Source organism: Apis mellifera, linkage group LG11 (genome assembly GCF_003254395.2).
Source record: "Apis mellifera strain DH4 linkage group LG11, Amel_HAv3.1, whole genome shotgun sequence".
Classification (NCBI taxonomy): Eukaryota; Metazoa; Arthropoda; class Insecta; order Hymenoptera; family Apidae; genus Apis; species Apis mellifera.
The window spans coordinates 8,129,545-8,155,912 of record NC_037648.1 but is presented as its reverse complement, the minus strand read 5'-3'; the positions used below and the strand labels follow the sequence as shown (position 1 = coordinate 8,155,912).

At 24.8% G+C, this 26,368-nt stretch overlaps 1 protein-coding gene across 8 annotated transcripts in view; it reads right to left on the bottom strand.

Moving 5' to 3' along the window:
• LOC412215 (chitin synthase chs-2) overlaps positions 1-26,368 on the bottom strand; it is a 44,304-nt gene extending 17,936 nt beyond the window's left edge. For 3 of the 8 annotated variants that reach the window (XM_016915249.2, XM_016915248.2, XM_026443737.1), the window contains exons 1-7: positions 26,196-26,368; positions 7,995-8,108; positions 7,319-7,563; positions 4,135-4,428; positions 2,127-2,333; positions 1,311-1,655; positions 11-402 (exon numbers count right to left, since the gene is read on the bottom strand). In XM_016915249.2, coding sequence (XP_016770738.1) covers positions 11-402; positions 1,311-1,655; positions 2,127-2,333; positions 4,135-4,428; positions 7,319-7,563; positions 7,995-8,108; positions 26,196-26,224 — 1,626 coding nt within the window. In that variant the 5' untranslated portion in view covers positions 26,225-26,368. Of the gene's footprint in view, positions 1-10; positions 403-1,310; positions 1,656-2,126; positions 2,334-4,134; positions 4,429-7,318; positions 7,564-7,994; positions 8,109-18,361; positions 18,385-20,657; positions 20,681-24,625; positions 24,988-26,195 lie in introns of those variants that run through there. The other 5 variants (XM_016915247.2, XM_016915251.2, XM_006563310.3 and 2 more) reach the window with 4 other exon arrangements.

Genomic DNA, 26,368 nt, shown 5'->3' with positions numbered 1-26,368 from the left:
ATTTGATTACCTCCACTTTCACTTCCGGTTGATCATCCCTTTTCCTGTTTAAGCCCATCGATTGATCGATCAGCAATGAGTTGTACATAGGTACAACGAACAATTTCTCTGTGGAAGCGAGACGTTCGCATTTCGGCGTCCAAACATGCAAAGTAATCCAAGTTTGCGACAGCAACCACAGCAGCCATACCCAGGCATATTGCTTCGAAACGAAATCGTTGAGGAAATGCAATGGTGGTGACTCGTAGAACAGATAATCCGGAATTGTGTTGTGAAATATGCAAGGATCGGTATGCCTTAAACCGCAAGCGGCAATCAATAACGAGATCGATACCGGTATAGTTAGATTTACAGGGAACGCGTAACTGAAACCTTGTATCAAAATCTTGCACGCGAATTTACCTGAAAGAAAAGCATTATTTTATTTTAATACTTCTCTTTTTATTTTTGCCCAATGATAGACAAAAATATTCATCTTTTAAATCGAATAATTTTTTTAAGACGATTATATCTAAGAGATCTAAGTAAATTGTATACGTATACAAATTTTTATCGAAATCGATTAACGCCATTATGAGTTACGAATGATTAAATATGATTAAAGAAGTTTTTTTTTCTTTTTGCTCTATAATTATAATAAATCTAAAAATTTTTATATTTTTCGATGCGTCTTACTATTGGCAGTCTATTGCAATTTTTCACGTAAACAAGAAAAGACAATCATGTTTGGTGCACATTCAAAATAAGATTTCTACGCCGTTATTGTTTCTACGCTGCATATTGACTTAATATTGAGAGCATGTAAGCGAGATGAATATCAATAAGATCATCATGTGGTATTATTTATTCATAAGATTGTTCGTGTAGGACTTAAGCTAAATTCTTGCTTTTATAGCAAATGACAATTTTTTGGCAATTTTTGGATGGCATTCTATTTAAAAAAAATTAAGAAAACAAAAAAAATAATAAAATTAAGAGAATATAAACAAATATATCTATAACGATATTTTTAAAATATTCAGGAGATTTGTATCTATTCAACTATAATAATATATATTTGCAGAATGTTCAAAGTTCATTTTCTCAGGAAGAAAGACTCAAATAAAATAAATTTACTCGAAATTTATATTCTTATGTAAAATCATCTCTTTTTTACACTAGGAATATCCTGTATAATTATTGTATTTTTGTTTGAATAAATAAATATTAATTTTGGCAATTACAATAATTGCAAAAATAAATTAATTTAACTAGTTTTTTAGTTCATTCTAGAGTTAAATTAACGCTAAATATTGTGAATTTACACTTACCGAATATGTACATGAAATAGGCGCTGAATATTTGCAACAATAGAACGTATATAGGACTTTTCACATTTGCCGGTATGGCTATCTTATTATCATCGATATCAACTATATCAGCGATATCTGTTGTTCTGCCAGTAACATCATACATTGATCTTACAACAATTGTGTGATTTCCAAAAGCATCACCGAACATGCTGAATAAATGTCCAACAGTTTCACCTTTAATATATAATATTAATATCGTACTAGTAAAGAATACTATAATTTTCCAAACCGACATGAACATGTAGGTAAAGTATCTTGTCAATTGCATTTCTTGTTTTATTTTTCCTAGAGATCGAACGAATCCTAGTAAAATAAAGAATAAATAAATAAGTAAAAATTATTGTGTTTCTTTCAGAAAATTATTTTATCAGATTTTCATTGATAATTTATTTTGTTTTATACAATGATTAATAAAATAATATAATTAATCATAAATATATGAATTATCTTAAATTTCGATATATTAATTAATTTATATATTTAAGATTTAAATTAAATGAAATTTTTAAATAGAAAAAATTTAAATATAAAATTAAATATAATATTAAATATAAAAAAAAGAAAAGAGAAATTTAAAAAGAAAAATTTAAAAAAATCTATTTTTATACTAATTTATTTTTCGATTAGCAATTAAGCTTGATATCGTCAAAAATATCTTTACTAATATTTTAATTAATAATTTTATAATTTTTCCATTGGAAATTCTTCTTTCATTTAATATATTCTTTTCATTTCACAGTTTTTTTAATTTGGCATCGATTTCGTGATATTTACCAATCGGACTCTGCGTCGAAACATAATTTTCCCACCAGCCACATGAAACTAGGAATAAAGATGGTGGTATTAGCCACAAAGAGAATCGTGAACTGTCCAATAATGGCCAAAGAACGAAACTTGTCCCTTGAGCGACAAGTGCAGCAATATCGATTAGCACCAGAACAAATCGTGATTCGTCTTTTTTCTTATTCCGAGAAAGTAGCCCTTGAATAAGAGAAAAAAAAATTTTATTTTCATATAATTTTCTTCTTTTCTTTAAAATATCTTTATAGCGATGACTGATAATCATTTTAATTGAAAAAAAAGAAGACTTTAAAAATCTTTAAAAATATTTTATCGAATTAAAGTGAACTTAAAATTATTAAATTTTAAAATAATTATTTTTTTTTTTAATATATTTATTATTTATTTTGCTTTTCGTGAATTGATTCTAAAATTTCTAATACAAATATAAATCTATATTTTTTAATTAAATTGAATTTATGGGAATAAATATTATTTTATTTTTCCCATTTAAATTTTTATAAAATTATATAATTGCAAGATATATTTAATTAAAATTTTTCATACAGCTAATAATCGACAGGATGGAAACCATTCACCTTTGATACTAGAACAGAACATTACACTGTAATAGAGTGAGGTCAACGCAATGCACTTTCAAAATGCCATATCCGATTGGTTATGATATCCTCCAACTCATACTACTTTAATCATAATCTATTTTCTAATGTTAAATTCTTCCTTAGACTATAATATTCTCGATTTACAAAATATTTTCAGAAATTATCAATTAAACTTTCAAAATATAATAATTTAGAGATTGAATTACAGAAACTTTCAATTCCAAATACATAATTCATTCATTCCTTTTACATTCTATAGATAATTGGACCTACTTCTGTATTTCCAATTATGTGAGAAAAATCTTGTTCTACCAGTTGCAAATTATAAAAGAAATTCATTGAAGATTGCGTAATTTATTTAAATTAAGTACAAATTATTCATTTATAATAGAATAATTTGATTAAATTATAAAAAAATTATATAAATAATATTTTTATTAGCAATGTTTGTTACTGTAATATATACATACTCGAAAGAAACAATTTGAATATTTTAACAATTATTTAACAATTATTACAATTATTATTATATTATATTATATAATTATTATTATTTGATATAAAATTGTATAAAAGAAATAATTGATTATTATAATAAAAAGAGAGAATTATAATTTTTAAGATACAAAAGTGACAAAAAAAAGATTGTACCAATTACGTACCAAATTCCATTCTACTGGTTTCAAAGTATTCGATTTGAAAATCGAGTCTAATTAGAAATAAACTATATACTTTTCTAATTTCAGGAATTTTTTAAAAAATAAAAATTTTTAAACATTCTTAAAAAACATATATTTTAAAATCTGTATAACAAGAATTTCATGAAAACAATTTATTTTGAGATGTTTATTAAAAAAGACTCCACAAGATAAATAAAACTATTGAAATTATTAGATATTAGTTTTATTTAATATCATATAGAATTAATATTATTGTAATATCATTAAATAATATTCAATATCTATAATAATGAAGAACTTTTTTAATATCGAACAAAATATTTGTTTCTGTAAAAAATTTTCATTTTTAAAACTTTTATCTTCAATAATTTTTTCTTATCTATCTTCATCTGAACTTATAATGTAAAAACTTCTTTTTAAAAAAATTTCAAATTCTGGTTCAAATTATTTCTCAGTAAACTTAAATTATTCTCTCCTCCTCCCCCCTTTTCTTTTTCTATTTAATCTACAACTACAAAAACTGAATCATTAATCAGAAACATTAATCCAAATACCATCTACGTTTCTCCTATCTCTTACGTCTCATACTCAAATTGACCTCGTTCTAACAATTACGCAACGAACATCCTGCTCTACCAGTTTCGAACAGAATTTCATATAAAATTGATCGTTATAAAAGTGAAATGTGCAATCGCTTACCTAGCACACCGGGTACGAAGCATACACAATTTGTCAGCATCGCACCTTTAACCACGTCCAAATCAGGTAGCACTGCCATGAACATCAAAGCCAAACCGACCACGTGAAATGTCTCCATGACGAAAACGACAAGGAAATGGGATGCAGGCGGTTTCTTCCATGATTTGAAGATACATATTCTAATGCTACGGATTAACGTGCCGAATTCAGGCACCGCGAAAGCGATTATGATGCACCAGATCCACGCTATCCTCTCTTGTTCTGGTAACGTCACTTCAAAGTATTTGTCTCGGCCTATGAATCAGAAAAATATATTGGAATATTATTAGAATATAATGTATTCGCATTAATATTCAAGCATCAACAGTTGCATAAGAGATTGTTGCTCTTGCATTAATATTTTATTTGCATACCAAGATTGTGCAACAGTTATTTTTAAAGATTAATTTTAAAAATTATTTTCATAATAATGAGTAAATTATATATAGTAAATACGTTATTATAAATTAATGTAATTGTTGAAATATGTTTTTCAATAAATAAGATAAAATATTTTCTGAAAAAAATCTGTATATCTCATAAATTTGAGAATGTAAAATGTTTTTGAAAATTGAAAAAAAAAAAGTATTTCTTTGTTACTTTTTGTAAGAAAAGAAAATATACGAGATTTTTATAAAATATAATTTATAATTATAATTATAATTAAAAATATAAATTTTATTTATTTAATATATGTAGTTTTTTATAAAAAAAAATAAATTAAATAATCAGAAAAATGAACATTATAAAATTATTAAGAGCAATTTATTATATTTGCATTAAATTTAATGTTTATATTTAATAGCGATATTAATTATAATTAATATTATAATAATAATTATAATTAAAATTAATTAAATACAATATTGGAAATAATATTGTTTGAAAATTCTTGTGATTGCAAGAAAATTATAAGCATTAAAATAAATTTTATGTTTCTATTAACTCTACAATAAATTTATTATATTATAAAAGCAATTATTTTAATATTATTATAAGCAAATATATATATATATACATATATATATATATATATATATATATATATAGAGTAATAATCTCTCGAATATCATAATGTCATTAACACGAGTTATTAAATATAATATAATATAATAAATTTTATTTATCAAAATTTCTCTGGACAATTTTCTACAATTAAAATTAATAAAATAAAAGTTTTCATTGATTCTTCCTATTATTTATTTATTCGATAATTGAACGTTAATTAAAATTCCTAATAAAAAATAAACTTTAGATAAAATAAATAGAATTTTATTTTATTAATAGCAACAGAGATATTATACAAATATAATATACTAATCTGATAAATTTAAAAATTAAGATTTTGCATCAAACTTTATTCTATTGAAATTATTAACACGATAGAATACTGAATTATTCGAAGTTTAATTATTTAATTATTTAAATCAATTATCAGAATATAAGAAAATCTATTTAAATTTATTTAAATTAGGATATCTGACAATGTTTACATTTTAGAACATGTATCATCGAATTTAAAAATAATCGATTTATTTTTTGTAATATATATTATTAGATATGTCTTTTTATTCATATAATATAATATATAATAATATAAAACGAATTTATGAATTATTTCACAAAATTTTGCAAGAATTTAAAAAATTTTTTTTTTAATTACTTTCATTATCTACAATTGAACTATTTCCTAGAAGCCATTCGCTCCGCTTCAACCTGGTTTCACGTACTTTCTCTCCTTTGCGTGCACCAGTGATATACACGACGAAAAAGTTCCGTCGTAACTATAATGCGAGCACGATCCACTTTTTTACGTTACTACATGCCAGTTTCCATGAACGTTTAAACACGGTGCAAATGAATGATGCAACGTTGTATTTGTAACGTTTCTATAATGCAATAAACCATTATTTGAAATGTATCTAACAATGTTCAAATAAATTTTGAATTAAGATAGAATTCTAATTTTTTTTCAAAAATTTTCTTAATATTCTTTATCTCTTTTTTGTGATGAAACAATAATTTATTAAATTATTTTCTGACAATTTGTCTTTCTAAATATCCATTATTACAATCTAGCTTTTTATTTTATCTATTTCATGGCAAGATAATAATTAAAATTAATTATTTTTCTTCAAAACATTTTTTAATATTCTCTATCTCTTTAAATATAAAAATTTATCATGTTTTATTATTAAATAATTCTATTTTTTTATAATTTGTTTTTTCAAAATGCCATAATCTATTTAATTTATTGGATTTAATGTTATCATTAATGTTATTATTATCTATTCCATAAGATTATAATTAAGATAAAATTGCTTTAGAATATATAGATATAAAAACTAATGGAAATTTAAATTTATAAAAGTTTCTGTATGATATTTTGTAATTACGATCTCTGTAACTTTCTACAATGTTCTTGTAGATATACAAAACGGATAATATAAGCTTACAAAGTAGTCGTTTCTCAGATATTAGGTTATCAAACATAAGGAAAAGAAATCATATTAAGAGATTGAAGGATGTGATTTCCTATCATATTAGGATTGCTATTCCATTTAAAATAAATTATATCAAATATTAGATCCAAAAACTTGAATATAATGTATAGAAAATTTATTATAAATACCAATATATGGTTCAGAACAAAGAATCCAACAAATACTTAATTGAAATATTAAAAATTATAATATATAAGTAAGTATAAAATATTAAAATTTTTCACATTAAATTATGTTAATTTTAAAATCATTCTTTAAATATCAGAAATTTTTTTCGCTGAGAAAAATTGTGACATGTGTATGTAAATTTAAGAATTTTATCCCGTTAAAATTCTTTTTTTTCTTTCTTCATTCAGATTTATATTCGCTATTTTCTTAACTTCGTAACGTAATGCAAAACTTTGAAAATAAATTTAAACTGAAGATTAAGATTCATGGATCAACAAGCATAAATTTTTTTTTTTTCTTTTCCTTTCTCCTCAAGTTCATCATTTCTCCAATTTTTCCAACTTTAGAAAATAGATTAAAACAAGACACAAAATACAAATAATCCATCTGAGGCTATCTAAGGCGTCAACAATCGTCTTAGAATTAATTAAAGATCTCGTGATAACGCTATGCACGAAAGTTTAATCACTTACCAATATCCCTGTTGCAGTGAACGATAGTTCGATTCGCTCTCAACTGTGATGTCATAAATAGAATAGTTCCTTTGGCAACTACACCGCTTCCTAATACTATCACGAAAACTAATAGGTACACGATCACCTTCGTTATCTGTACCGTCACTTCCAGGCATCTTTGATTAGCCATTGAACCGGAATCGATCTTCGGCGGTGGATTCCGAAAGACGTCCCATGCTTTTGTTTCCACAACTGTTCTTTGACTGAAAATATTAGAAATAAAGAAACGCGATTTAATTAAAAATCAATATTAATTCTAGTTTTCTTATTATTATTTTAGATTTTTTTTTTTAAGACTTTTCTTTTCTATGCGAAAATATAGTGAATATAGTTTGATAGTTATTAACTTGAAAAATAATAAAAATTGGTCAATCACGAAAGTAAAAATATATTATAAGATTAAAATATAAATATTTTAAAATTGTAATATTAAATAAATAAAAATATAATTAATAAAAAAAGTTTAATTCTTGGAAAACAAGCAAAACAACCATAATAGCAATTAAATGTCGTTTGTTATCTGGTTAACCTTTAAATTCCTTTAAATTATATTGAAACAATATTTACGATTTTTCTTGGAATGCATTCGCTTTTTTCTTATCTTTATATATATTTTACGTATATGTATATATACCTGTCGCCATAGTCCTGAGTCAATGGAGTACTCTCACCGTCTGAAAAATCATCATCATCTGGCATTGTTCCATTGCCTGGCATCATTCCATTTTGTTGTTGAATTTTTGACATTCTGTAAAAAAAAAATATTAATTTTTTAAAAAATGGAAAAATAACAATTTTATTATCTTGTAAAATTATTATTTTTTAGAAATTGAAAAAAAGAAGATTATACTATAATCAATCAATATCAATAATATCAAATAATTTTTAAAATATCTAATAATTTTAATTTTTCAGAATCTTACATTTCTTACTAATTATAATTTATAAAAATCTTGAATATTACAGTATGGAAATTTAATATCATAGATCGAGAATGTGAAACCAAGTTTCGATGAAAGTAGCGTGTGCTTTTTTTATTCGCCAATGACCTTCGTTTTATGGCTTAAGTAATTGGATCCTATTAACTTTAAATATCACATTATAAAACGTTATGAGTCAAATTTAACACAGAGTTTAATGAAACTTTAACAAAAGTATTAAATAAATTCGTTAAAATTAATTAAAAGATCATTCAAATTTTTTTTTATTTTATATTATATTTTTAATCTAAAACAACGAGACAATTATACAGTATTGTTTAATATCATTAATCGTTTGTAAGAAGCACGTACTAATAATTTATAATTATTTGCCTGGTTTTGAATTTGAAGTTCTAAGCTAACGTAACTTTGGTATTTTAAACGTTCTTGTTCATATGAATAATTCCATGAAATGTAAAGTTAGGTTGTTTTGAATAATAACAAGAATTACGAATTATAAAATATATTTTAAAAATTAATTCCTAGAGAGATTATGTCACACTGGTATATTAGTTGCCATTTTAGAATAAATATTAAGCTCAGCCATCTCGAACACCTGTAAAAACTTTTATACTTCGCATATTTTTATTTAAATATTTAGAATCTAAAGATAATAATAAGAGATATATTGAATATATATTTTTCAATCATTCAATCAAAGAAACTAATAGCATTATTTTTTTCATTTTCCGTTATTATTATAAAATATCAATGATATTCGAATTTTATATTGTTTCTAAATTTTTTATTTTGTGAAGAAAAGGATTATTTAAATATTTTTGTTACTTATAATATGAAATTGTGAACATTTAAAATTTTTAAATAAATTAAATGTTTTTTACACGATATTTACATGATATTTATTTGTACAGAATAATACATTAATGAAATCATTTCAATTATATCAGACTTTTTAAATAAATTTATCAAACAAAAAAGATACATATAATAAAGTATTTAATTCTTCTATTAAATTTTATAAAATATTTGTCTTTCTTGTTTTTACTATTTAAGTATGAAAATATTTTCAATTTTTAATCATAAACATTATCTATATATCTTGATATTTGAAAAAAAAAAATCACAAGATTTGTCAGTGAAAATTTCTTGTGCAATTTTTTTTATTCTTATTTTTTTGAATATCTTGTCTTATCTACAATCATCTTTAAAATTAAAAATGAGAGAGGGTCGAAAAAAAGTTTTTCGCTTTCTGAAATCGTGTCAAACGGAATAAAAATAGTTATTTTAATAAATAAAAATTCTTTTTTCACATTCTTTTTTTCTTTTCCGCTACAAAAAAAATGGCAAATCTCTCTAGTTTTCTGACAGAAACGAGAAACAATAAAGAAAGTGCGCATGTAGAACACCGCGCATTAAAGAAGAAAGTTGGCCGATAAAAAGAAATCTTATAGCTGAAAATGCTACGTAACGATCGAGAAAAAGAAAAAATAGAAATTCTTGGTGAAACGAACATAATCACGATATTTTATATTGGAACTTCAAATATCGAATATTATCGAAATAAACATGAACGATGAAGTGAATGTTTTGTAACGGATCAGTTGGCAACCGACTTTCTATATTTCTCGCCACGTTTTACCTGTAAACTCGGCTAAAACCGCGGATGAAAATTGGTTTATATTAAATTATATTTACATATGCATTTACTTTCTATGAAGAGACTCTCTATTTAATTACCAAATTATAAATATTTATACATTTTTGGGAAATTTAAAAGATATATGCAGAATTAATATGATATCCTGCATGATGTATTTCATTAATTCTACGATAATAAAATGAAATTTCAATTCATATTAAAGAGAGATAAGACAATTCAGTTAATTAATTAAAAATTTGATAATTAAATTATAATCAAATTATTGATAATTTTATAATTTTCGTTGTAATATTTGTAACAAAATTTCTATATTGAATTGTGAATCTTGATGAAATTTTTGAACAAAGTAATTTTCGAAAAAATATTTAAATTTAAAATTTATGTTTATTTAAATACTAATTTATTCTCAAAATGAAAATAATTGAAGATATCTTATAAATTATTCCAAAAAAGTTGTTGTTGTTGAACGAAATGAAAATTGTATATTTTGAATGAAAAAAATTGAATATTAAAAATAAATTTAAAAAATCATTTCTCTTTTTTTTTTAAAGTCCTATTTTAATTTCATATTTAATCACGTGTATAAAAACACTAATTTGCATAGATATTCACAATCTACTTATTAATGATTCATCGAAAGGGGAATAAGAAATTATTTGGTTTTTTTACAAATATTCACCTTATTATCTCTACGAAATCATTCATACGTGATTCATTTATTGCAAAATCATTAGTTATTAAGTAATTATACTTACCATTAAAAGAACAGAATATCAAACCTTTCAAGAAATGAGTGATATTGTTTCAATGAATTTATTAAAAGATATATAAGAAAGTTTCAGTTTCGATCTTTGTGACTTTATAACATATTTTTCTACAAATATGTTATATTATCATGAAATATCACTTAAATAAAAATAAAAAATTAAAATAAAATAAATTCTTTTAATATTGTGAAAAATTTATTTATTTTAATATTAAAATATTTTATGTTAAAATTTTAGTAAAAAAAATTAATATTTTATAATTATAACGATAATCTGAGACAGATAGAAAACAAATATGTAACACAAACAGTATATTCATAAATATTTGAATAAAAATGCAACACTTTAATGGGTTCAATGCAATATGAAACTTAATAAAAATTCATATTCGTATTCAGCTTCAAACAATATCCAATATCCAATATTATATTCTGCTAAGATTGCAATTAATAATATCCTGTATTTGTTATCGTAAATATACAAATCGTGTTATTTAATTTTGAATTAATTAATTTCATTATTGCACGCAGTAAAAGTATGGAATACATATTAAAATTAAATAATTTAACTTAACTATGACCGCTTATGATTTATAACGAATTATAACGAATCGAATTAATTTAATATTAATATTTCAGAATAAATTTTTCTATTTACTTACGATATAGCGTAAAATCAATTATTAGAATGAATTCTTTCCTTGCACTTAGTACTTCACAATAAATCGCGATATAACGTAATATAATTACATTATCATATTCTGTAAAGATACCACGATAATTTTCTCTCTACTTAATTTAAAAAAAAAAAAAAAAACTAGTGTTGCCAGTCCGTGATAATAAAATCGCGTTAATTTTTTTAATTTCCTTAGATCGTGTGAGATGAAAGAGTAACTTAATCAAGTATTACTGAAGGTAATTAACCTTACGTACTCAATTCAATCATCAGTCATTTCATTATAATAAAACCATAAAAAAATTAATTTTTCAAATTTTCCTTAAATCTTCTATGAAGGAAAAGAAGATAATTCGAATATTATAAATTAAATAACTTAAAAAAAAAAAAAAAATTTAGAAACATAATCTATCTCACCAACTAAACACAATCATACTCAATTCGAATCACATAAAAGCAACGCCTTCCCTGCATTCTCATTCTCGTCATCTTCGATCATCTTATATATGTTATCAAAACATTTTTCCAGAGAGAAAATTCAAGAAGAAAGAGAAGTTTCAAAAATCATCGTGTCACACTTCGTTTAACAACTTTTACTCGAGATCTAATTATCAGTTTGTCAGAAGAGAATAAGCTTGTTATTAAGAAGCGAAATAGGGCAGAAAGGAAAGAAACGATGAAGGAACAGGAGAGGAAATCGTGGCTCCTCTCGTTTCGATCTCGAGACACGGACAAGGCGGAGGCGCACCTTTGTTCGTGGAGGTCTGGGCTTTCTGGTTCCTGGACACTGAAAGTGAAAGGGAACGAACCGTGAAAGATAACGTAGCAAGGACGTCCACTGCAACTCGCCGTGTCGGTTGCTGCCTTCGAGGCACGTCATGGATTCGTTCGTTCCTCGGTTCCACCCTCTCGACACCTCTCACCACGTTCTTTTCTACCTCACCCTGCTTTGTCTCACACTCCTTTTCTATACATTCCTTCCACAGCCATTTTCTTGATCGAAAATTCTTTTGATTTAGGATTCAGCCAAAGTAGATGATAGATTTTTTTTTGAAAAAGACCTCGAACTCGTTCAAAAGACTTTTGATTCTTTGATCTTTTCATTTTCAAAGTAAGTAATTGAACATCGATCATTTCTCGCAAATTTTTTTTTTCTTCTTTTTCTTTGTTTCCGTTAACTCTCATTAGATTTTATTCTGATTTTATTCTCGAGTGGAGGAAGGTCGTTCGTGAGGCTACGTCCAGTGCTCGCTACGATGTGGTACTTTGAATATCTTGTGAGCTACTTCGGAAGAATTAAAGATTTCTAGGTGTAGTGAATTAATAAAATTGATTTATATAGAATTGACTCGAGAAATATTGAACATATGAAAGTTGGATTATTAATACTGTCTAAATGTGTGAATTTTTTATCATCGGAATTTTAATAATTTTCTTTGAAATTAGGAAATCAAAATTTTAATGATTTCTTTAAAATATATTTATACTATTCTTTTATTCTTTTCTTCTTCCTTCTTTTATACTGATCTTTATAAATAATTAGTAATTTTATAAGCAATTTGTTAGATTTTAAATTTATTATTTTATAAATATGTGTTATATAGATTACATATTTATATATTTTTTTAATAAAAATGTTTATTATTAATCTATGGTTTAATATGTCTTTTAACAAAAACAGATAATCACTGATATAAATTTTCTTTTGAATATTTTAATAAAAATATTCTTAAATTTCTTAACTAACACCAGAACAATCAATTATATTTATTGATAACAACATAATCGTGTAATATATAAATAATAAGGACTGGTTATATTTAATTCTTTTTTTCTGTGATGAATCACCTCTAATTTATTATTCGACTAACGATCTGTTGTGTAATCGATAATCGTTCAATTTTTTTATCTTGCTCCATAATTCTAACTCGTAACCATTCGTGAATTAATCTTCATCAGGAATGAAATAAATAATTCAACATTTTTTCATTACTTCAATTTCATTAGCAAAGTTTCGTTTCAGACAGTTTAAAAATAAAATAGTGCAAGTAACAAATCTTTAATTTAGAAAAAGTTTGAATAAAATTAAATTTTAAATTTCATAAAATACATTATTATAGAAATTCATTAAGAGTTGGGAAATTTGTGAGAAAATAAATTATAATATTAACAAAAGGAAAATATAAAAAGAAAAAAGAGTATAATATATTTCTTTAACAATAGAAACTAAATTAAATTTGATTTATTAAACTTTATTCAAAAATAAAAATGAAATCTCTATAAAATAACATATTGAATAAATAAATAATCTAAATATTGATTATTGATAATGAATCGATTTATTCTTCATAAATATTTTTTAATTTCATTTTTGAATATCCCTTTATTATAATTGAAACAATGAATTGCAGCAAATGTGTATATTTATTGGCAAATCATATTTACATAAAATTATAGCGAATATATATTAAAATGTTGATATGTTTTTTATAATTAGCAAATACAATTATATTATTGTTTTATTAATTTCATAATCAAAAATCTAATACTCAATTCATATATCCTAACAAAATTGTAATATATATATATATATATATATATATATATATATATGCCAACATATTATTAAAACAATTAAATCAAATCAATTATTGACAACAATAATAAATATAAATTTAAAATTATAGAAATATCTTATCTCTTATCTATCTAGAATATTATAGAAATTATAAATATAATCAACATAAGAAAATACAAAAATATCACAAAAATTTTGATATTGATCAACAAAACAAATAAGCTTTTGAAAAAAATAATCTTACGAATCAATAAAGCTGTCTAGTAAAATATTGGACAATAAAAATACAAACTTTTCAAATTATCCAATTGAAGTTAAAACGAAACGTCCCTTCAATTCGATATCAAGATTCGTTTTTTAAAATTATTAAAATAATTAATGTTTCCAAGAGGAATATAAAAAAAAAGTAAGTACAAGAAAACACGTTACGCGCAGAGCTTATCAACCTTCTCTTGTAATGCTCTATTCCTCTTGTATTTTATTCCGATCATAAGTTTAAGCTCGTATTCATAAACATCAAGCGAGCATGAACGTTGGTGCACCGGCGAGGTTGTGCATGATTATGGCGCGTGTCTCTACTCCCTAGACTACCACTTTTCGTCGTCTTAAGGCCGTTGTCCTATGAGTCATTGTCCACCATAGAATTGTTTGCCTTCCTCTCTATCCTTTAATCCAGTGATTTCCAACCTTTCTTAAATTTTGAACCCTCTTTTTTAATATTCAAACAATTTGCGACTTTTTCATATAAGAAAAGAAAAATATAACAAAAATACAATTTTTTTTAGATATTTTTGATAATTTGACAGAGTAATTTAACAACAACAAAAGAAATATACAAAAGAAATATAATTTTTAATGAGCTACTATAAATTATATATTTAAAATTATCATAACTGCTCGATTTTCTTTTTCTCTTTTCATTATTTTCTTTCTTTCTTTTTTTTCATATATTTATGTATACAAATATTAAGAACATTATTGCTATATATAAAAGATTTTTAAAATCAGAAGATTTTTGTAATGCATTTCTCTTAATAATATCATAAGCATGATATTGCTTATTGATTAATTCAACACTAAATTAGAGACATTGTCTTTGAATTAACTTTTCATGGTTATCTGAGTCACTTACGTTCTCTGATGCAATGGATGCATGATGCTATCGTGTCCAATCAATTAATCAATCGATAATTAATAAAAGATTAAAAGTTAAATGTGGCAATAATAGAAGTTACTAGCATTAGATTAGATTAACGAATGATTCAAAGTGTATAGTACAATATTAAGTGTATATTTAATACAATAAGTTTCTCTTTTTTTTTTCTATATTATTTATTTTTAAATGTTAATTGTCACCAATCAGTTTTTAATTCTTATTTCTGGATTTAAAGAGATTTTTATTTTTGCTAAACTTTTTAAATTTTTAAAATTAAAATCTAAATTTTTTTTAGATTTAAGAACAGTAAAAACAACAATCATGGATATAAATAGCTCAACTTATCTCCATAGAAACTGTAATATGTTACTAGTCCATGAAAGGTTAACTACTAAAAAAATAGTAATATAATTTTATTAAGATATTAAAAGTCATTATAATAAATTTGTTATAATAAGTAATTATATTAAATTTTAAATAATATAATTTATATTACAATAAACAAATATTAATTGATTATTAATCAAAAATTATAATTTCTTTTTGATGTTTTTGATTCAGGTTGAGAATCATTGCTTTTACCCCATTGCTTGGATCCTTGTCGTAGTCCAGCTAACTTCGCTGTTGGTTTCTTTCGCGACCACTTGTCTCTATATTTAACGAGGAATTCAATTCATGCATGTATATGTTTTTCAACGCGTAGGATTTCCATTTCTCGGCTGCCTACCTTAAATACTATTCGGTCACAATGTGTTCTTTTTTGACTGTATGTGTAAATTGAATAAAGAGGATTAATATAAAAAAAACACGAGTCATGATAGAAATAAATGGAAAGGAAACGTTATAACGAATGTAACGTTGCTAAGAGCAAAGTGGCCTTAAGGAAGTGATTTTAATGAATTTAGTGACGAAAGTATTTGTAATTTTAGATAAAATATGCCTTAGTTAAAGTATGCTAGTACACTTTAAGAAATCTGAAGTTTCATCTCAGGACAAATAAATTAGACTGCTTCTTTACAAAGTTCACCAGATAAATTTTCCAACTTGGTTCAAGAGATAAAAGATACTATGAAACTTTAAATGTATATATGTATATGTCTTAAAATACATCTTAAAAAATATAAAATAATGTTTTAATTAATCAAGATACGATAATAGATATTATATGGAAATTGTAAAATAAAATACTATGAAATATTAAAAGATCAGTTAATAGCTTATTTTTAAAATTTAACGATTCACTAAACAGATAATTAATTTTAATGGTTCCATTAGCATTATATGAACTTGTCATAATTGAATTGTAGATAAATAATATTCTATTATTTCGAAGAATTAATAAAAAATAAATGTGATTTAATATCTCATATTGCATTTGTTCATAAAACAATGATATTTAAAAAATTAAAAAAATATTTATATACTTATATTTTTGTCTATTTTATAGTTTTTCAAGAATAAAATAATATATTATACAAAATTTTATTATACAAAATACTAAAAATACTAAAAATACAAAATACTTTTATTATACGAATGTATAAATCACTAAAATATTCTATCCTCTGACTTGGATCTTTCTTTTTCTTGAACTTTATTTTTATGTTTAAAAAATATATATTATTTTATACAAAAGAAGAAGATAATAAATTTTTATTATCTTTATATTTTTATTTTATACTTTTATATTTTTTTAACATTCAAGATAAAATATATACGATAAAAAAATGATAGATTTTTCATAAAGTGTGAAATAAAATTTAATAGTTATTATTTTAATTTTTGTTTAATAATATTTCCAATATTTTTTCTTCTATGTAATTTTAATCAAATAAAAACAGTAAATTCATATATTTTAATATTTTTTCAAGTCAAACACTTTGATTGAAATAATATTAAAATATAAATCCAAAATTTCATTATAATATGCTTTAAAAAATTTAATTAAAAAAATCATCAAAAATTATACAATACAAAATATAAATAAATAATATGATTAAATAAAATGATTAAATATTGAAATTAATGCTTTGAAGATTAATCCGTGATTCTGTTTATGCAAAAAAAATGTAAAATCGAATGTACTTTCTATCAATCAGATACCGTGTCTAAAATATGGAATAATAATTTTCAATGTTTTCTCCAAAAACTTTCTTAACTAACTGTTTCCACTTACTGTTTAACTCTTTCAACGTTCCAATTTCAACTTCTGTTCAAATTCCAACCTTGATTCTTTCACTTTTCTACTTATTATTTCTTTATTTCTTTTCTTTCACGATTGAGATGTAAATACTGTCAATTGAAAAACGTTCTTTCACCGACCGATGTTATGTATCTTCGATTATCTTGCATGCTATCACGAGTCTTTCGATTACATTCGACAGAAAAAGAAAATAACGGTAATGCTTCCTTGTTGCTGTGACACCGATTGACAGTAATTTAAATGTCGCGCTACACCCACAAATCGAATCGAGTACAATGTACACACGTGTCTGGATATACACACATAGAATGTTTCATAGAATATGTACACTCTTGCTTTATTAATAATAAAATTATTATTAATAAAAGTTACAGAAAAAACTTCCATATTAAATGGATTAAAAATTATATCTCTTTCAAGCTGGTTTTCTTTTCTATAATTAATTTTTATTCTTTTTTTCTTTTATTCATTTATTAAATGTTTATCCAGATCAAATTTGTAATTTATATCAATCAATCTAAGTATAACATAATTAAATAGATTATAAAATTAAAAAATGAGGTATGAGTATTTTTCTATAAGAAAAAATAATCGTTACTTTTGGTGTTTTAAAAATGTTAAAAAGTTTTGAAAGGATGAAATTATATTTATCTTTTTAATAACTTTTAAAAGATAAAAAATATTTTCCACGTGTTCCTTTACACTTTTCTATAAAACTTAAATAATAATTACATTTCATTAACACTAATAATTCCCATTTAAATAACAACATATGGTTCAATGGAAACTATATCCAACTCTCTTCTTCTACCCTTAAATCATCTTCCAATTAATATCTAATCTTCCCACAATTACAATTAAAACCAAAAATTTTAATTTCAAATTGTCATCTCTCAACGAATCGTCCTAAATTTACAAATAATTCAAACTCAATTCATTTCACGCCAAACACAAAGCCGCAACATAAAACGAAAGATCGAAAATGAAACCGAAATAAACAATAAATAAAAATGGAACGCACCTTCAATTGTCCACGAAACGAAGAAATCGATCGATCGTGAGGAAATTCAGCGGTGAATTCGCGCGCTAAAATGAATCACAGGACGAAGAAAAGGGAGACAGTTTCGCAGAAGAACGCGAGAGCAGGGAGAAAGGAATGACCTTGCGCACGTAGGATATTTCGAATCGAATCGAGGAGAGCGCGTACAAAGACGCGCGCCATGATTAACCGGTTCCAACCGTTCGTGATTCCTTTGTGAATCAACGTTTTCCCGCGTATCCGGTAACTAGGTTTCCTCCTTCACAATCTAACCTCGTCGATGTTGGGTTAGTGTATCTCTAGGCGTGTTTCCCACGCGACGTGTGATTCACTTGACTTTGTCATCTTTGATCGCTTTCTTAACCCTACACGCGGGAGAAGCTCTGTTGAAAGTTGGACGGAAGAAAACATTAGACACGGGAAAAATTGCGCTGTGAAGACGAATCCAGTGTTGGTTTCTGTTGGTTGAAAGATTGTATGTATATGAATGTGAAATCAATGAAAAAGTAATGAAGATATGAGATTTGAGAATAGGACGAATAGGGTGAAAGTGTAGTTCAAGTGTAGTTAAGATGTTTGGGCGATAATTGTTCGAAATTTGAGAATGATTGAAGAGAATGTAAAATGTAAAATGTTGTTGATGAAAGTATGTTTTGATTCGAAAACTAGATTCTTCACTTTTATATTGCAATATAGAAGCGATAAAAATATAAATTTTTTAAATTGTCTTAAATTGCGTTCAATTGTAATCAATTTTTATCTTAAATCATTTGTCTCTTTTCTTATAATATAAGTACTCTTAAGTGAGAATACTTTCAATGTTACAAAGTTTTGCAACTTTTATTCCACTTTTTCCTATTTTCTATCTTTTGAAGTACTTTTTATTTTTTATATTTCCATTTTGATACCATTATGTACAAAGTATTTAAGGATATAATATTAACTTCTTATCAAAAGAAAGTAAAAAATGTATTATCCAAATATATAATAATAATAAATATTCGAATAATGGATTAATAATAATTAATTAAATTAATTATTTAATTTTTGTGCTACGATATTTATAATGTATTTTTCTTATAACTTACAATCTGCAATATAATTTAATAAAATTAAATATTTTATTTAAATACACTAATTTGTATACTTTGTTCGTTTATTTGTTGTGTTAATAATGTTCGAGTAATTGATTTACTGTGAATAAATATAATCATGAGTATGAATAATAATTGCAATGCAACATCAATAATCTATTATTGGACATCAAACTCATCGTTTGATTGAACACTCTATTATCATGAAAAAGAAAAAATTCTTTTTGTGTTTTTTTTATATCGTCTGTATGAACAATAATTTAAAATAATAAAAAATATTGCAAATTGTAAAATTGTATGTATTGAAAATCTACTAATTGAAATATTCAATATATAGCGACAGAAATAAAATTTGTTTAAATAAGCATAAAAACTTTAATCAGCTTTTAAATAAATATTCTTACTTCCTATTAACTTTTTATCTAAGAATATCTAATTGAATGATGTATCTTATTACTTTTACAAATTATTCTAAGATAATAGAATACATTTTATTAATAAATTTATCTTCTTTTTTAAAAAAAAAAAAAACATATCCTTTTCTAATAATTATTTCCATTGGATAAAAGTTACTACTAACTAGCTTTCTTATTCTTATTGAATAATTTAAATCAATTTTTAATGCTAATGCTAACATAAAGAGAATAATCAGAAGGACAAATTGAATAGATGACATATGGTAATAGAATAAAATTCTTATGAATTGTTTTTGAAGTAACAATACGTGTGAAAATGAACGATTAACTATATATTTATTTTCATTATTTAATTTATATAATGGATATTTTATAAAATTGTAAATTATTAGTAATAATTAGTAATCTCTCTATTGAATTGAATAGATAAAATTATTTCTAAAATTGATTATGATACAACAAAAAATTTTTTGACTATTTTCCACAATTATAATTTCTTGACATAACTAATTTTCAAAATGACTTCACGTTTTTAAAACACACAAAGGAAAAAAATAAGATCCTCATCCTAATAATATTTGTTGATATATGATTTTGCTACTCTAGTATATTAGATCGAAGCAATATTAGAAATACCATTACGTCTACCACTGTGGGCATTGAAATCTCTCGGAAGTATTATGTATCGATATCTGTACGCAAGATATGTATCGCATTTCGAGTAATTCAATGTAATTAGACACAATTTTTACGTTAAAAAACAGTTACCTTGATAGTGATGAGACCAATATACTTCCAATGGCAAGAAACAATTGTTTTCTATACTTTAAATCACACTTTGAGGTCGGGAATAGAATTCCAATGATTTCTGGATCATAATAACTTCAATACTTATAGATTTTATTCTTGATGACTAAGATTCGTGATAAAGAAATGATAAATAATGAAACAATTTTAGAATGAAATAATTCTTAAAATTTTTTAAAATTTCAATCTATAAAGATTTATTGATGATTATTTTAGAATAGATGATTAGATAATTATTTAAAAAATTGTAATATTAAAAGATGTATATAAAATATATATGTAAATATAACTAAAATAAAATAAAATAAAATATTATATCTTTTTTTAAATAAATATTAAAAAACATTTATAGAAATTCAAATTTAAAATCCAAATAAATTTAAATTTATTAAAAAAATCAATTTAAAAAATTCTAAACTAAATTCTAATTTCAAAAATTGTTTCATTTATATTATATATATATATATATATATATTATATTATTATATCATAATATTATATATTATTATTATATATACATGTATTTAGTATTTCTTTAGTATAAACATTCATTTCATGATTCTTCAAATTTTAGAATCAATCAGATTAAAATTTCTTAAAAATTTCTCATATTTATCATATTTTTTTTAATCTATCAATTGCGATACATTCTAGAACGATGAGATTCCTATGATTTTAAATAATTGTGAGTGTGCATCAACTGTTATCAATTACTGTTTCTTTGATAAGAAATAATCTTATATTTGCGCAATTTTAATTCAAAAAAGTAAATTGATAACAATCATTCTAATACTGTTGATACATATTAGGTCAATGTCTATATTAATCGGCTTAACGGATAAATATTAAGAGAAAAATACTTTTTATTAATAATGTAAAATCAAATGTATTATTTATCGATAAAAATTAGATTTTTCTCTTTCTTTTGATTGATCTCAGATTTCATTTTAATTGATCCGACGACTAAAGCAAATACATATTTAATTTAGAGATCTTTAGTTCCGAGGTATATTGTTACCAGATAATCGTGTAGAGATAATAAGGAATTTTATTACAAAGAAAAGCTCTTTAATCTTTAATCGAAAGATAAGTAATTTTTTTAAAACTATAATACGTTATTCAGGGACTGCACCGTGAATCAGTTTCGTTAAATGATTAAAAAATAAATAAGATTAAGATATTAATGAATAAGATTTAGATAATAAATAACTTTTTTTAAATAATTAATAAATTTTAATTTTAATTTAATAATTTAATTAACTTTGTATATTTGTTTTTTATGATTCTTACAATTATTAATTATTAAATTTTATGATAAAAAGAAATTATTTTAATTTATTTTATTGTAATTCCATGACCTCTTTTTATGATATTTTATATTTGCCATGATCAAAGATTCATCTGTTTAAATATAATATATAATTCAATAGCAACATTAATTATTAAATGTACAAAAGATTAGATTCACAAATATTAATTATTTATGAGATTACCAGAAACACTTATGATATCTACATCATACATAACACATGATGTATTATTTGATTATTTTGTCGTTGAATTTTCTAAAATATATATTAACATTCATTATTAATTAACTATTCAAAATAAAACTAAAACTTTTAATCTTTCTTCATTTACTTTCTAAAATACAGAAAAACGATTTTAAATTAATAGTATGTTAATTTTTATTCATTTCAATATCAAACAAACAAAAACTTTATTTTCTAAATATCTAAAAATAACTAATTTAATAATTCTTTAATCTCATGCATAAATTAAAAACTAATTAAAAAAAATTGCTAATTATATACCCAATGTTTAAATTTTGTTATGTAAGATTATTGTAATGTAATTAATGTAATTATCAAGAAAATTGTTAAATTGTAATTTCTAAATTTGTTTAATATCTATAATAATATATCTCGAAATAACTAACTCTAATAAAAAGCAAGATTATTCGATTATTCGAATAGCTGTGTCATGTTCTGATTCTATAGTACTATCAACGAAAGGTGAAAAAAGGCATTTTTTTTATCAATTATGCAATGGTTATTCGAAAAAGCATAACATCGATCACGCAACGCGATTAAAGAATCAAAGAAGAGTTACATCGCGCTTTCTACGCGATCTCCTTGATCCTCGGCCAATTAGTGACTCAGGATGATGGAAGAAAAAGGAGAATAATCAACGAAAGTGAGAACAGAAAAAGAGAGAGACACTCAAGAATCGCGTCAGAACGTCCTATAAATATCTAATTTCCACCTCACGCCCTCGTCTCTTTTGCAATACCGTTATAATGTTCGCGTGTTGCCTTGCAAAATGATCAATGAAATCTCAATCGCAAGTCCTGACATAGAAATCTTGCATTCCCATAATTAGACAGCGAAATTTCATTAGAGGGCGATATAGATATCTTTTATTCTATCATCTATGACATTTTTATTCTATTTAAATTAACGTTTTCTTGTTAGATTTTATAATATTTATATTTAAAATGTATATTTTTTTCTCATAATTTTTTATTATCAAAAATATTGCTTTTCATTTTATAGTTTATAATGTTTCTATAATTTAATAATCTATGTTTCATTGTATTTATAATATTAATTAATTTCATGATATTTATCCTTTTATATTTCTTTTTTTTTTTTTAATTAATAAGGAAATTTATTATCCAACGATTCTAATATAGGATTATATATTTTCTACTTTTATAATTCCGTGACTAAATTATCAAAAATTTCAAATCTTTTAATTTTGACAAAATTAAATTGTCAATTTTCACAAAATAACTAAATTTTGACAAGCGAGATAACCGATCATAACCACTTTCAAGCAGAATAATCATCCAACATTAACGAATCTAATAAAGATTCTAAACAATCTCAAAATATATAATAAATATATAATAAACAATCACAAAATATATTGAAAAATTGGATAGAATAAAATCAAATCAACAAATAGAATATAAGTCGACGTTTTAAGCGAAAACTACTAATTCATAATTTATTCGAACCGGAGATCATAAATCGCTAAGCGGTTTCAAGTAAAATAGCTGTCATCGCGTGGCAAGGAAGCGATCGGATCATTCACGAAATTACGAAATCTCACGTTGCTCGGATGCTACAATAGAAAGTCAACAGTCACGCCGGAGAAACTCTTCTCCCCCGAAAGAAACGGGTCATATATACTTCAGCTGTAAGATTTAAAACCGATCGGAATTCGCGCGTGCCCCTAACGAGCAACCAACACGAAACGAAACAAAGAAAAAATACGACCCTCCAAGAGAAAGAGAAATAAGAGGTTCAGAGAATAAGTGGTACTCAACTGTTGAAATCTTTCAATTAACAAAAATTTAATTTCAATTCTAAGGTTAGTTTCAAAATTTCAAAATTTGTTTTCTCTTTTTCAATTAACGTTTCACTTTCTTTATCAATTTATATGGTATATTAACATATTAAATTTAAACAGAATACTTCTAAATTAAGAAACAAACTAAATTCGTTTTATTCATTTATTTTTCATCCCAAAAGATGAATAAGATGAATAAGTTTTTTCCCAAAACATGCTTGCATAAAGATAGAGGATAAAAATTTGCAAATTATTTATACTTTCCTCGTGTATCAAAGTTCATATCTGACTCAAAGTTGGCCCAAAGTAACCACAAAGTTATTAAGATATATTTATGCAAAAAAAAAAAAAAAAATTCATAGAAATTCAAAATCTTTAAAATATAATATCTCACGGATATCTTGTGTCGTTCTTTCGAAACACACTTCGTACCATTCTACTAAACTCCCCTCCTCCCTCCCCCCCTCCCCTCCCCCAATAATATATTTATCGAAGATTACCGCGCGATTCAAAACACTTCGCCGATCCCACACTTTCTCCTCGCGGAAAAACAAGCGCAGAAAATCACGTACCTGCCAAACAAAAGTGAAACCTCTCTGTCTATAGCGGAAACCTATCGACAGTCTGCGTATCTTCCTTGCAACCAGAACGATCCGACGTACCCCTTCGATCGCATGGAAAAAATGGAAATCACTGTTTTCGTCGGAACGATACACCATACGGACGTGTCGTGGGTCCGATCACCGATCACCGGCCACGGGGCCACGGGTTTTTCGTGTTCATAAGCGCGCGCACGGCTAAAAGAGAGAAAGAGAGAGAGAGAAAACGTTGGTCAGAATCGTTGGAAGGCGGTCGACGACCAAGGATCTTCGTAATCGGCCCAGGTGAAAGCCGTTTAGGTGAGCGGCGAGCGAGCGACTGGCTTAGCCACGATCCACCAGAGGTACCAGAAGCGATTCAGGATCCCCTCTTGCTCCGCTATAACTTTCACGACACACACGGTTAAAGAGTGACTCTCTTTATCTCTTTCTCTCTTTCCTCTTCCTCTCATGATTTTTCCTCGCCACTCCCCCGCCCCTCGCGCCTTACGAATCGCCTCCGCGCGCGCGGTGGCCCCCCCAGGTGTCCCTTCGACGATTTTTTCGATGTCAAAGCTGTGGTTGACCGGATCGCGAAACGCAATGTAACAATGGCGCCGATCTATCGATAGGAATTCAGGTTTCGTTGCGAAATTCTGTGAAAGATACGAAAGGATATCGTGGAAAGATCGGCTTTCGTTTTTGACTCTTCGTTCAATAAATGTGATGAAACTTTTCTTCTGGAGGTGATTTTAGTTTTGTTTCAGTATGAGAGAGACCATGCAATAGGTAGGTTTTTAAACGTAGAATTTAGATTCTGAAGTTTTAAATTTCTTAGAGTGGAAATCGTTGAGTTAGATTTCAGATTAAAGTTTTAAATTTGAGAAAAAATAGTTGAGTTTCTTAAAATTATTGTAAACATGAAAATCGTCCAAAATTAGAAGGTGAAAATTATAAGTATAATAAAATAAAAAATTTACTTTGAGTGAAGAGGAAATTGAGTGGTTTAATCAGATGAGAATGGTGAGAATTGGTGATTAATTATTTCTAGGAATTGAACATTCTTGTACAAGAAAGGAATTTCACGAGTGACAAGTTACTGAAAGTTATTGAAAGTTATTGATCATCCATCTTACATTTTTTAAATGTTAGAACGTTTCACAATCTAAATATGCTAAAACGTCTGATATAAAACTTTTGTATTGAGATTATGAATTAAATTTAAAATATAGAATTTAAGAATATCTGTAAGAAATTTTTTACATAACACTGAACAAAATAAAATTTGGTAAAAAAATAAATATGGTTTACAATTATTTATCACATTATATGTAAAATTCTAAAAAATTTAAATTTAAAATATAAAATATAAAGATATAAAATTAAAAAGAAAAATCTAGAATTATTAGAGAACATGACACACATTACAGAAATCTAGAAAATCAAAAAATTGTAATCTTGTATATATACCTTGTAACTTATCAAACTATTAATAATATGTGCATCAATTGATTGCACCATGAGCTTAGATGATTCATCCAAATAAATTTTTCAAGTTTCTTACCTCGAATCATTAGTTTTATAAAGGATCATTCAAAAACGATTCACCACTTCTTTTCAACATTCATTCTTTCAACAACTTCTTTAAAACTTCTTGCAAGATATTAAATGATGACATTAAAAACCTTAAGAAATGTGTCGATGGATGATATCGAAACAACTAAACGATTCCGTTGC